The sequence below is a fragment of the Aptenodytes patagonicus genome, chromosome Z, assembly GCF_965638725.1.
Source record: "Aptenodytes patagonicus chromosome Z, bAptPat1.pri.cur, whole genome shotgun sequence".
Classification (NCBI taxonomy): Eukaryota; Metazoa; Chordata; class Aves; order Sphenisciformes; family Spheniscidae; genus Aptenodytes; species Aptenodytes patagonicus.
The window spans coordinates 704617-718691 of record NC_134982.1 but is presented as its reverse complement, the minus strand read 5'-3'; the positions used below and the strand labels follow the sequence as shown (position 1 = coordinate 718691).

At 41.0% G+C, this 14075-nt stretch overlaps 1 protein-coding gene across 2 annotated transcripts in view; it reads right to left on the bottom strand.

The window, feature by feature from the left end:
- Nucleotides 1–14075, bottom strand: part of LOC143172534 (phospholipid-transporting ATPase IC-like) — a 45602-nt gene that overhangs the window by 13268 nt on the left and 18259 nt on the right. For both annotated transcript variants that reach the window (XM_076362098.1, XM_076362097.1), the window contains exons 4-16: nucleotides 12245–12342; nucleotides 9120–9233; nucleotides 8499–8597; nucleotides 8332–8393; nucleotides 7813–7885; nucleotides 7646–7716; nucleotides 6299–6381; nucleotides 4414–4572; nucleotides 4128–4216; nucleotides 3175–3365; nucleotides 2042–2250; nucleotides 1122–1165; nucleotides 819–975 (exon numbers count right to left, since the gene is read on the bottom strand). In XM_076362098.1, the coding sequence (XP_076218213.1) occupies nucleotides 819–975; nucleotides 1122–1165; nucleotides 2042–2250; nucleotides 3175–3365; nucleotides 4128–4216; nucleotides 4414–4572; nucleotides 6299–6381; nucleotides 7646–7716; nucleotides 7813–7885; nucleotides 8332–8393; nucleotides 8499–8597; nucleotides 9120–9233; nucleotides 12245–12342 (1449 nt within the window). The remainder of the gene's footprint in view (nucleotides 1–818; nucleotides 976–1121; nucleotides 1166–2041; nucleotides 2251–3174; nucleotides 3366–4127; nucleotides 4217–4413; nucleotides 4573–6298; nucleotides 6382–7645; nucleotides 7717–7812; nucleotides 7886–8331; nucleotides 8394–8498; nucleotides 8598–9119; nucleotides 9234–12244; nucleotides 12343–14075) is intronic.

Sequence of the window (14075 nt, the reverse complement as noted above, 5' to 3'; positions counted from 1 at the left end):
AAGCTCCAAAAGACAAATTCTTGGCCACAGACACCAAAAAACAGTGGTGGAAACAACCCCAAAAACATTAGTAGGAAGAGCAAGAAAGGACAGGAGCCTGCTGGTTTCACAAAGATCTCGCAGATAGGAGTAAAGCAATACTACTCTTCAATGTTTTAATTGAATCTTCCAACCTTATTTTTCACATTCATGAATTCTTCAATAGCCATTCACTCACCTCACAGAAATTTAGTTTCTGTCACATTTTTGTTATTTGTTTTGGTTATTTCCTGCCAATTCTCTTAGGACAGATGTACATGATTTGTATATATCTATGGGGCTGTGCTTAAAGGAGTAAAAGCATGAAACCCTCATGCTGAAAACACTTGTTTCTCCACACTGAAAACAAGTGTCCAGATGTGATTATACTTTCACATATGTATATGGAACCAGAGACTACGCTAGTGTCATTATAATTTTATTTGAGGTTTATGCTTTTGAGATTTCAAAGATGGATTTGAACAGAGAGAAGACCCGTAACATGAAGACACAGGACCTCTGTATAAACTTCCTCTACCTTTCTAAATCTGGTGTTAAACAAGATGTGCATTTGCCACAACTGTAACTGTCATAAAGACAGTCCTCCTTCCATAAAGGGTCAGGTAAGTTCAGCACAGGGAATAGCACCAGCTCTTGCTTTTGTTTAATTTAAAAGAGCAGCCTAGCACTCCTTCTCACTTATGGGATCGGCATTAATTTTGGACCTCTCCCTTGTGCAACTGGATTTGAATTATTGTTTCCCTTTGCACAAGAAAAAAAAACAAACTAAACATACTCACCATCAGAAGTGTCAACCATGACTGTGTGACAAATAGCAAGCAGAAAAAAGAACTTTTGAATTTCTGGCTCCTTTTCAGATTTTATTTGCTCTATCAGATAGTGATCATAGAACAAGAACTTTCCATCTGCATACATGTTCCAGCTGAAATCCACTTGCTGCTTAGAAAACAGAAGAAAAGAAGGCTTGAGTTATCTCATGTGCAATTGCTCTGTGCCTACCTGCATCTGTTCATACTTTGGCAAGGGAATGTTCCCTGTTCTACAGACCGTAGGTACTTCAGCGCCAGATTGGACCGACATACCTCTGGGTGGCTCTGAAGCTGCCCTGCTCCATCCCGGCAGTCTCCTGCAATGCAAGCACCCATCAGTTAGAAGGCACAGGACAGAATAACAAAGTTTTTACAACTCATTCACAAAGTAAAAAAACACATAGAATATCTACTGTGCTAGAATAGCTCAGATTTCAAAAAAAAGCAAGTTCTTTCACAGCCGCAGTACCTTTGTATACTAGTGACACCAAAGCAAATAAAAAAAAAAAAGCATGCAGTGGAATTGTCATAAAACATCCATGTTGGCGTAACACAGCTTTCACTGTCAGAAATTCCTCATCTCTCTTCAGAGGTAGGATGTTTAAAAAGCACACGGCGTTAGCACACTGCGTTCTTCGTTATTTGAACTGACCAAACAATAGTTTTGGAGCACATATGCTACGTATTCTAAATATTGAAATCCAGACAAGATTGGAAATGGAAGTAACTAACACTGAAATTAAAGACTGCTGTTCTTATTAAATTTTCTTACTTGTTTCTAGATTGATTTTGTCTCTGAAGCATTTCTACCAAGAGTAAAGCATTCTGTAAATTACTCATTTCTGACTTTTCTACCGGAAGTTTCCACTCAGGTCTATCACTTTCCCCTTTTTAAAGGGGAAAACGGGGGGAAAACCCCAACAATTCAATTTTACTGGAGCTTACTCAATGTCAGGGCCAAATCATGGAAGTTCAGCTGAAACTAAAAAAAAAACCCAACCAAACTCACTCATATGCACCTGATTTCAAACAAGCATTGAAATTCCTACTCATTTGTATAGACCGGTCAGAGGCTGCCAGCTGTGCTATACAGGGACTTGTAGGGTCTTCCCCCTGTGTTCCTGTCAAAAATCAGAGTTCCTGTGCTAGCCATGGTTTTCACTACAGGATGCAGCAGCATGGCACAGACTTACCATATCTTTGGCCGTTTATGCAACATTTTTTAAACGTCATGATGTTCTGTGTAAGCGTTCCTGTCTTATCAGAGAAGATGTAGTGGATCTGCCCCAGCTGCTCATTCAGTGTGGTGGTTCTGGCCTTCGCGGCTGTGTCCTTCTCAGCGTGATACATTTGCAGGTCCCAGTTTATAAAATAGCTTTGGCCCAAACGAATCACTTCAACGCTAAATGAAATAAAATTAATTTTCTCACTCCCAGCTGCATCTCATATTTCAAAATAATGACACATTATCAGATCCAGGGGACTCTGACTATTTTCCAGGACTCAAGTTACTTATATAGCCCAGGAGCTTAAGACAAAACAATTACATTTACCAACACATTACAGAGCACCATCACCCCTACACAGGCCACTCAAACTGCTATCGGACCACACAGCTCAGCTTCAACACCACCGTGGTAACTGGGGAAAAGCCTCTACAGCCTTATCAAGCCAAAAGTATTGATGGTGCTGCTCCCATAACAAACAGAAATCCCTCTTGGGAATAGCATTTTAAGTACAATTTGGAGAAGAGCGGGTAGGAGGCTGGATGACTTCAAATATGTTAGACAGGTTTGTCAAAGGCAAAACTATTCATACTTCATGGAGCAGTAACACCTCTCTTTTGAGAATAAATCTGGAAAATATGATTTTTACATTTTTTTTTTTTTTCCAAGTAGTTTCCTTCATGCATTGTGACTGCAGAATTAGATTGAGAAGTTAAGTACTTGCAGGAACAAGTCTCCAATTTTGTCAGAGATCATTGCTTGGGAGAGTTTTTTCCTTAGTCAAAGTACAGAGCAGATATGCTTAATACTGTAAGAAAAGTTTGATATCTTTAAATTCTGAGTCAAAGATCTTTGAGTGATGATTTTATATGAAAGCAATACAGATCACTTTCTTGTAAAATCTCAGTGAAGAGGGTGAAGAGGGTGAGTGTATCCAATGTCTTTTCAGTAAGACAAAGAAATAATATGCTTTCCCATCCAACATGAAGCTGCATTTGTTACCACCAATAGGAAATTAAGTCCATTCACCATTAATCCGTAAGTTAAGTAATTCAACCCTATCACCAGTTCAGCTATTAAAGGCCAAGGTATTTACCTACCTCACATAGAGGGAAATGGGAACCATGGTGTTCAGAACAATGATATATCCCCAAAAGTTAAGAAAGCCACGATATGGAGGACTGGAGTCTTGTGCATCATAGAGGTACCAAGACAAGTTGCCAATCTGCTGCTCCCAGTAAGTGTGTCCAATGACAAGGCCAGCCGACAGCAGGATGAGGACAACAAAAATCTACAGTGTACACAGAGAGGCCTGTAACACTTCAGAAACATTTCCTCAACTCAAATCCCAAATCTCCATGTTCAAAATAGAGTATTACATGTATTTGTAAGTAAGAAGAAGAGGAGCAAACCTTTCCCACAAAACGGTCTCCTCAAATAATATGGGTTGTAATTTTAGTATGTTCCCCAAGCATCATTTTCATGTTTTTATGTTTATTTAAGCAGGCAGTGCATAGGGTACGCGAACATGCTCGGAGCAGGGGCAGAACCAGAGTCGTGCTAAGTTGAGTGCCTCTGCCTGCCAACAGGCCAGCTCCTCTCTCCTCTTTCCCCGTCCCAGGGAATCACACTCAGTAGAGCGCAGGTTGTAGGACAGTGGGTATTCCTTATACACATACCCCACGGGTACTGACCAAGGACAAAAGCCATGGGTGTTGAACCTTTCAGGCTGAACGGACCTCTGGACCAGGGTCCTCAGGTCTCTGTCCAACAGTTCAGTGCAGACAAGCAGAAGCACCTGCAACACTGGGTTTGAAGCATTTGTCTGCATCACATAGGCTGCCCTACACCCGCAGTGTAGGGTCACAGATTCCACCAACAGCGAGGCACCTTTTTAGATTCCCTCCTACTTCATCCCAACTCATCAGGTCAAAACAAACTGAAAACATACTTATTACACCAAAAGAAAAAAAAAAGTTTCCTAAATTTGCATTCACTCTATTCACTTTAAAATGAACTCAAAACCAGCTGAACTTTAAACAATAAGGCTTACAGTATAAACCATGTAATTCATAAGGGAGTCAATTTTTGTCCTTTTAAATCTCGTCTTTCCACTATTTTTCATTATTTTTGTATCAGCACCTAAAAATAAAGAAAAAAAAAGGAAAGATACAATACGTAAACTAGTATTGTATTAGTATTACTAATTGTACTACTATTACTATTTTACAAAACTGGGACATAAAATACAGTCAATGTTTATAAGATAAAGATGTCATTTCACTCTACAGGGCATGCTTTTAGTCAGTAAATATTACACATGTTTAATTCATAAATACCTGCAAATATGACCACTCCATGGCAGAAGTCTGTATTCCTGATTTTACATCCACGTAATAAAATCTTATCAGCATCCAGTGAATAACTCGTGTTTCTCCAGAATAATGTCCCTGCAAACTTATCCAGTCGGTTATTAGGCTCTTCACATTCAATTAGACCTAAAAAATTTGGATGAGAATATGTTTAATATACAACAGTTAAATAAAAATGCATTGATTTGTACCCACCATAGAAGTAGTTTTACTTCATGAGGTTGGTTTTTTGAGAAAACAAGTGTTCTTATTAAACAATTTCTTTGAAATGTAGGGTGTACAAATATTCAGTGCTGTATTGCTAATATTTTAAATATGGTATCTTAGGGTGGTATTTTGCTTTCCAGATTAAAATAGTAGAAAGAATTCATTTCTGCACCAAGGCCAGTATGCACAGCATTTACTGCCAAATAGGGCACTTTTTGTTCACCTTTTCTTTTAATATTTCTCAAGTTTTAACAAATGCCTGCCTACAAGAGTGTATGTGTCTCTGGATCTTAACACTCTAGCATGAACGCAGTGTTCAGTTCATTTTGCCATTGAAGACTTACCAGCAATGATCCCACAAGAGGAAGACATCCTTCATGCAGTACGTTGCTACAGATACACATTGCCGCTGTACATTGCTACGCTGCACAGGTACCCAAATATTACAGCTGAAAAAGTGACGTTTTACTCTGACTCTTAGGACTTGCCCTATTCCCACTGCCTACTTTATGACTGGCACTTGATGCTACACATTTGCATTTCCATCCCCAAAACTGAGCTCATCCTAAAATTTTGGTTCATGCTGCAGTTACCGTTATCACAACTGTGTTTCAGAAATAAATAAATAAATGTAAATGTCAGCATAACTGCCAGTTGCTACAGAGGAGCACCGAATGGCAGTTTCAGGCCAAAACACTGCTGTCTCTAGCCCTGAACCCTGTCTCTCATCAAGACTGGTGGATGTGCAAGGAAGAGTAAAATTACAGGTGCAGGCCACTGAAACGCTTTCACAGTCTCGCAGCAAGTTGCAGCCAACAGATCTCCTGAACCAGAGCCGATGTCTTTGTGGGCAGACTCTCCTTCCACATAAATTTGCTCAAGAGACGCTCTTTGAAAGCACAAACTTTTTACATCCACGACATCCTTTGGCAAAGTGTGAATTTTAGCTTAACTATGTATTGGGTGAAAAAGCATCTCCCTTCTGCTTATTTTGAATTTGTCAGTTGCTCATTTCACTTCGTGTTCCTCAGTTCTTATACTGGAGGAAACCAGGAACAGTCCCTACTTGCTTACTTCTCCATGTCACTCTGTTGTCTCCCCCCCCCCCCTTTTTTTTTCTTTTTTTCTCTCTTTTTTTTTTTTTTCTTTTTTTTAAGCATTTGCAATTTTAGGATTGCTAAAGAACTCAGCTTGAGATAAACCTCTGTGTCAGATCTCAGTCAGAGAAGGGATTCCTGCCCTTCAAGTTTCCACAGCATGCACAGAAAGCCGCTAGATCGTAATGAGAAATATGAAAAAGACAGTAAAAGATGTTTTCCAGATTCAATCCCAACAGCAAACATACTTTTTTCCAAAAGAAAACAGGCAGGCAAACACTAACAAAGGGCTCCATCACCTCTACTTAGTGTCACGTAGCTCATTCATGGCAAAGGTCTCATCTTCAGACAGACTATATTTTGCTCAACAGCACAGTTTCCTTTGTGCAACTTGCTTACGCTGCCTCGTGACAAAAGCCAGGAAGCCACTAACTCCAGAATCACAAGCACCGTGGGCAAAGCTTCCATCCCCACCCATGTTTTATTTACTTGTACTGTAAACTGCTTGAGCAACATTTGAATAGTTGTAAGAATATAACTGTACAAACCATTGAAGTCTGCCATCGCACTTTCTTCTTGAAGATATCTGTGTGTTACCTCAAGTGCCATTTTGAATTTTAAGTTGGTCTCACTAAGAAGAAAGGATAAAAAGGTCATTTTATTAAAAACATGGATATAGGAAAGAAGTTTGAACAAAATTAAATTAAGCAAATCAACATGCCATAGGTACCAACCTCCTACTTTGAAGCAACGGCAAAGCCATGCATGTGCATGGATATGAAGTATGCATGAACCATCTGACTAGTTCTTACACTGCCTGCTTTTCTTCGCAAGTGAAATCTTACCCCTTTACCTCCGCTCACTGTAGTTAAGTGACGCTTCTCAGAACCACTGTTTTACTAATGCAATAATTAAGTTTGAAGTAATGGTTATCTGAAAGCAATATTTAATAACTGACACTGTTAAAAGCTCCAAGAGAATAAACCTTTTGCAACACAAACAGATCCTTGTTATGCATGATGTTATAAGTCATCGTTTTTAAGATTACTAAAGGTTGAGCGAGGAATACACTGCTCATTCGGCAAAACTAACATTTCACCTCATTAGGGGAAGTCCATATCATTACAGACTTCTCTGAAAGAATTCAGCACTAGCTTTTCTGACAACATGAACTAAAACAACATTTACAAAGAATGTGACAGAGACAGTAGGATTTATGCTATCTAAGCAGTTTCTATGAAAAACTTCCACTGGAAAAAAAAACGTATTTTTGTTTTCCCACTGACAGGGAATAAGAAAAGTTTAAAATCATAGAAAAGTCCAGGTTGGAAGACACCTCTGGTAATCAACAGTCCAACCTCCTGTTGGAAGCAGGACATTAGATGAGGTTATCCAGGGCCCTGTCAAGCCAAGCCTTGACTGTTTCAAGTGAGAAAAATTCCACCACTTCCTTGGGCAACCTATTCCAATGGTAAAAATCATCCACCATGAGAACAGTTATACTTGAATGCAGACAGAATTTCCTCTGGAGCTACTTTTGTCCATTGCTTCTTGTCTTGTCAACGTGCATCCTTGTGAAGAGAGTATCTTCTCTGTAGCTATCTTTGAGATACTGGAAGACTGATTACATCACCCTTCTCTTTTCCAGGCTGAATAAATCCAAGTCCTTCACCCTTTCTTCATATGTCATGTTCTCCAACACTTCAGACATCTTTGTGGCACTCCAGTGGACCCTCACGAATTTTTAATGATCCTTGAATTGTGAGAATCAAAAACTGGACACAGTTTTCCAGGTGTGGCTTAACAAGTGACAAGTAGAGTCTGAAATGCACGCTTCTTGCTCTTTTATCAGTAAGCCAAAATTAAATCCAAGAAATCCTTAAATAGAGCCTTACCCATCTAGTTCAGCTGTCTCTATATAGCAGAGACTGTTTGGTTCTGAGCTGGATAGCAGCAAAATATCAGCCTAGAAAAAACAAATAAATAAGCATCAAATAAATCCAAGTCAAGATTCGTACAGAACTCTGTAGAAACATAAAACAAATGTATCTAAAGCACTTACAGGAACGAAAGCATTTTTCTTCAGACGAATGATATCACCAACTTTAATATCTTTCCATTTTGTGTTTTTGAACCTAATATCAAGATAGGTCAATTAATTATTACTATTTAATCTAGAACACTATGCACTCTATAAACCTCGAAATATTGAACTTTCCTTAGTATAAAAACATTACATCTTGGCAAGGTGTGTTTTTTCTTTTTGGAAACTGCAATTTAGTTGGGGGTCTATAACTTAGAAGTCAACCTACCTCTTCTCTTCCCTCTTCACCTATATATGAATTTCTGCCCTTCTCTCCAAACAAGTTGCTCTTAGCACCGATTTAGTGCCACAGAATTAAGTTTAAATTACTCCTTTGCGCAATTCTCTACCATTTTCAATTAGGTTTTCACACAGACACGTGGAATAGTAAAGAACAAAAAGCTGAACTTTCCCTATCATCTATCGTTTAAGATCTGTGATGAAACTTGGTAGTAAGGCAACAAACACTACTTACAAAGTTAAGGGAACAGTACAAACCTTCCATCCCTGATGACTTCACATGTCCTATTATTAACCTCGTTGTCCATCCTGTGACGAGCCTGAAAACCAGGAGTAGAGAATGTACTCCTTACTGTGTATCACAATTAAAGAAATTAACAACACTGGGGTTTTTGCTTTTAGTCTTAACAAAACATGTTTCTTACAATGTCATCCACTAGGTCTTTGACTGCAGTTATTCCCAGCACCAAGAGTAAGGGCACCAGTGTTGTATACCATGACAGGGTAGTTATTTGGGGAATCGACTACAAAAGACAAATAAAATCAGTTGAATACAGGATTATCAATCAAGCTCAATTCAGAGACATTTAATAGTGATCTGACTATAACATAAGAAAGAAAACCAACACAGAGAGAGAATTTTAAGTCAGGCTGTGAAGATGAACAAAACTCTCGGGGGAGCGTTTGACCGTGCTGCCCTACCTCAGCATCAGCTTCTCTTTAACAATTGTAGTTGCTCACATTTTCTGTTGGAGCTTCTGATTCATGAGTGGAACTTAAGGCCAGCGTGTTTTACAGAGTAAAAGAAACATCTTTTCCCCACGAAATTCATGAACTCTGCAACTAGTTCATCCTGGCTAATACAAAGCTAGTATAGGTTTTTCCAGATTTCTGTTAAGATGGGCTTAGTTTCTATAGTAGTTCAGATACAGTACCCTGCAGTTTTCTGACAGGATAGCACTGAATTGTGTCATAAGTATTATTCATCTCAGTAGATTAGCACCTCAAATTCACTTCACAGTTAGTATTCTCTCTGTCTTTCTTACCTGCAAAATGAGAAGAACGAGGAAATAGGAGTTGGCTACTCTTTTAAACTGTTCAAACAGATTCAGTGGTAAAAAAGTGATGAGGTTGTACTTGTATGTCTTAATTGCATTTCCCTGTTGAAGAAACCCAAATGTCATTCACAATAGCAGATTCTTCTTACATTACAAATGTACAATGCATATTTTTAAGTAAAGCATTTTACCAGTGAAATCTTTCCTATGAACTTTGTTGGAGTTGTACCTTTCCTCAAAAGTTTAACATGAGTCACCGTCTTAATGAAATAAGGCAAAAAAGGTCTGTTTCACTGACATTAACATACCCCAAAAAGCATCTCAGACTGAAGGTTTAGCTACACCGAGGACTACAAAGCATTGCACAGTCACAGCGTGGAAAGGTTACAGCCCCTCCCCAGGTAAATGACACAGTGCACATGGCACTGCCAGATAAGCACAGAGAAGGGGAGGAAACTTCAGTGCTGTCCTCCTCCTAGGCAATCTTCTCTGTAATGCCTTTTGAAATTATTTGCTAAATACATGATATAATTGGTCTTAGGCATCAAACCACAAATAATGAATCCAGATACAAAAGACTGTTAATTAGACTTATTCAGGAGGGACAATGCCAGATCCAGCAAAGGTTAACTCTCATGAGTGCCAGTCCCTACCTAGTCCAAGCATGAAGGATTTCCATTTGAATAGCTCCAGTTGTAGCAGTTTTACTATTAAATGTTCATACTCATGCATGAGATAATCCAAACTGTCTCAAGTCTGCAAGGCAGGTATCTCAACAGGTACAAGGGAACCACATGAGGCAATGCATCACAGATAAAGCTGGACAGTCCACGTGCAACCCCGCAGCCCAAGCCTCTGTCACTCGCAACCAGCACCACATACAAGCACCATAGCTTTATTACTTTGAAAAGTTAAAAAAACTAGGAACAGGGAAAAAAAAAATTCAACCTTTTGTCTTCATAAATGAGATAAAAATGTCTCCTTTACCATAATTAAGTGAATTTAGAATGACACTGTTTAAATGACTAGACATCCCCAAATGTCTATTTTTAAGACTGTCCCAGTCTAGCTTAATCAGGATATTGCTTAATACTACACTGAGACTTCTTATATGAAAGATGACACCTATGCGGACCTTTGTAACAGCCATAGTTGAGCAGATAAAACTCGGAATTTGGACTGAGGACACCTGGCTTCTAATTATCTATCTCATCTTAAACAAGTCTCTTGATACCTTGATTTTCCATTCACAAACCCAAAATCAATTATACTTCCCCACCTTTGATGGAAATCCTAAGGAAGCGTTAATTGTGGCTTTTACACTAATCAGCAGTGGTTGGAAAGATCACAGAATCATAGAACCGTTTGGGATGGAAAGGACCTTTAAAGGTCATCTAGTCCAACCCCCCTGCTGTGGGCAGGGACATCTTCAACTAGATCAGGTTGCTCAGAGCCCCGTCCAACCTGACCTGGAATGTTTCCAGGGATGGGGCATCCACCACCTCTCTGGGCAACCTGGGCCAGGGCTTCACCACCCTCAGTGTAAAACATTTCTTCCTTATCTCTAGTCTAAATCTACCCCCCTTTAGTTGAAAGCCATTCCCCCTTGTCCTGTCGCAACAGGCCCTGCTAAAAAGTTTGCCGCCATCTTTTTTAGAAGCCCCCTTTAAGTACTGATAGGCTGCAGTAAGGTCTCCCCAAAGCCTTCTCTTCTCTAGGCTGAACAACCCCAACTCTCTCAGCCTTTCTTCATAGGAGAGGTGTTCCATCCCCCCGATCATTTTTGTGACCCTCTTCTGGACCCGCTCCAACAGGTCCGTGTCTTTCTTATGCTGAGGGCTCCAGAGCTGGACACAGTACTCCAGGTGGGGTCCCACCAGAGCAGAGTAGAGGGGCAGAATCCCCTCCCTCGACCTGCTGGCCACGCTTCTTTTGGTGCAGCCCAGGATACGATTGGCCTTCCGGGCTGCGAGCGCACATTGCTGGCTCACATCCATCTTTTCATCCACCAGTACCCCCAAGTCCTTCTCGGCAGGGCTGCTCTCAATCCCTTCATCCCCCAGCCTGTATTGATACTGGGGGTTGCCCCAACCCAGGTGCAGGACCTTGCACTTGGCCTTGTTCAACCTCATGAGGTTCACACAGGCCCACTTCTTGAGCTTGTCCAGGTCCCTCTGGATGGCATCCCGTCCCTCTGGTATGTCGACCGCACCACTCAGCTTGGTGTCATCTGCAAACTTGCTGAGGGTGCACTCGATCCCACTGTCTATGTTGTTGATGAAGATATTAAACAGTACCGGTCCCAATATGGACCCCCGCGGGACGCCACTCATCACCAATCTCCATCTGGACATTGAGCTGTTGACCACTACCCTCTGGATGCGACCATCTAACCAATTCCTCACCCACCGGACAGTCCACCCATCAAATCCATACCTCTCCAGTTTAGAGAGAAGGATGTTGTGGGGGACCGTGTCAAAAGCCTTACAGAGGTCCAGATAGGCGACATCTGTAGCCCTTCCTGTGTCCACTGATGCAGTCACTCCGTCACAGAAGGCCACGAGGTTAGTCAGGCAGGACTTGCCCTCGGTGAAGCCATGCTGGCTGTCTCGAATCCCCTCCCTGTCCTCCATGTGCCTTAGCAGAGCTTCCAGGAGGATCTGTTCCATGGTCTTCCCAGGCACAGAGGTGAGACTGACTGGCCTGTCGTTCCCCGGGTCTTCCTTTTTTCCCTCTTTAAAAATGGGGGTTATGTTTCCCCTTTGTCCAGTCAGTGGGAACTTCTCTGGACTGCCACGACTTCTCAAATACGATGGACAGTGGCTTAGCGACTTCATCCGCCAGTTCCTTCAGGACCCGCGGATGGATCTCATCGGGTCCCATGGACTTGTGCACCTTCAGGTGCCTTAGATGGTCTCGAACCTGATGTTCTCCCACAGTGGGCGGCTCTTCATTCTCCCAGTCCCTGCCTTTGCCTTCTGCGGGTTGGGTGGTGAGGCTTGGGCGCTTGCCAGTGAAGACCGATCTTACTGATCTTAAGATCTTACTGAGCTTAAGCAAGTATTCACCCTGATGAGTACTATTAGCACATAATTGAGATATAGAAAACTTACTGCATATTTGCTTTTTTTGAAGCACAGAAATATTGTTCTCTTAAACTGGGACTGTTTGTAGAAACATTCATCATTTGCTTTAACTTGCCAGCTGCAGTCTGGAAGAGACAAGGCAAAATGGGTCAACACCTGACTGTTATAAACATGAAGGAACAAATCTGCCAGTTTCAGGTTCTCTCTCAAATGCCATCTTTTAAAGGTACTTTCAGTTGAAACAAGACTGGTATCTGCTTTTTAGTACATAGTCTAAAAAAAGGTTTTCAAGAAGTTTCTAGGCTATTTTTCTTTATTAACAATTAAAATATAATCTGAGGTAGGAAGAAGTGGTGATTAACAATTTGGAAGTTCTATGAGAAACCTGTCAGAGTAACATTTATTCATGCTAAATTTCCTTCTTTCCCCTCTTTTGGTTTGCTTTTGTTACACCTGTGAAGCACTAAGCACCCAAAGCAGGGTTTCTCAGTCTTTCTAGAAACAAAAAGGTCCACTCTACTTTTGAAAATAATTATTTCATATAACCATACTGTGCAATGGTTTTCATTTACAACCATAAAAAAAAGTAAAAATCTGAAGTGCTCGTTCTATTTCTTCAGCCATCAATTTTGTTCGATTGCTGGAAAACTCAGGAATATGAACTGCATTTTGCGGTAAAATTTAATAAAACTAAACAAGCGATGTCTGCAACAGCCTTCTGAAGTTTTTGGACCATAAGCTGATAAAATTGCTTACAAAGCAGCTGAGCAATCCAGCCTCCTTCTGTCACTTTCAGTATTTAGCATTTAAAACCTGACTTGACATACAGCCTCCCTAAGGAAAAAGTTTCTAGAAGACTTGCTAACAAACCATCCATCTCCACCTTAAGGTCCCTATCGTTAATCTAAGTCCTACAAAGTTCATCTTTAAATGGGGTTCATCTGGGATGTACATAGCTTTTGGCTGACCACTACTTACTGCCAGAATGCCTCCTGCTGTCAAGTTACCTTCCATGCACCCTCTTTCACAGGCTACCTCTTTCCCTCCAAGATCCTTCAGATCCCTTTCCTCCCCTCAAGCCTGCATCACCGATAGCCCTATCAATCCTTCCACCCACACGCACAAGTTCAGGCCCTGCCCACGTCAAAGAAACTCCCCACTGAACTCATTCAGCAAGTTTTTAAGTTGACTCACAGGAGCGCTTTGCCTACCTGGGAAGGATGAGGCAGACAGTATTTTGAAATTCAGCTTTCCTGACTCATCATCCAAGTATGTCCCCCTTTCTCCAACCCACAATAATTGTCCTTAATGGGTGCTCTTTTTGGTTTCATGGGATTCTCGTGACCTAAGCGTATCCAGCACTGCAGAGCATGGATGGGGTGAAACTCCTGGAGGCAGAGGCGTGGGATGGGGACTGGCACACGCTGCCAGGGACCCACGGGGAAGCATGTGTGAAGGTGCTCCTGGGCTGCTGTAAGGGCCACTGTAGCGGCAGTCATGTCTGATAAGGCTGACTCAGACTTAAAAACTCAAATCCAGACACAAAGCCTCCCCCCCCCCCCATCTAACACATAAAGCAAGTTCTCATTTGACGCATCCAGGATCTTTACTGTGACTATACAACTTTCCTTTCCAGCATATTGATTGCAAGCTGAGAAGATAGTAGAGAAATATTTATCCTGCCATAGCACTTGTATTTAAGATTGCATAAATGAAAACATACAGCAGATGGTGAAGATACATTGTGCGTCCTGGTCAGAGCTTACATAGAAGTGCTGCGAGTCACAGGGTTTTAGCTGCCTTACATAAAATTTACAAAAAAATTACCGGAGGACCAGGATTTGGTTTAAAAGAAGAT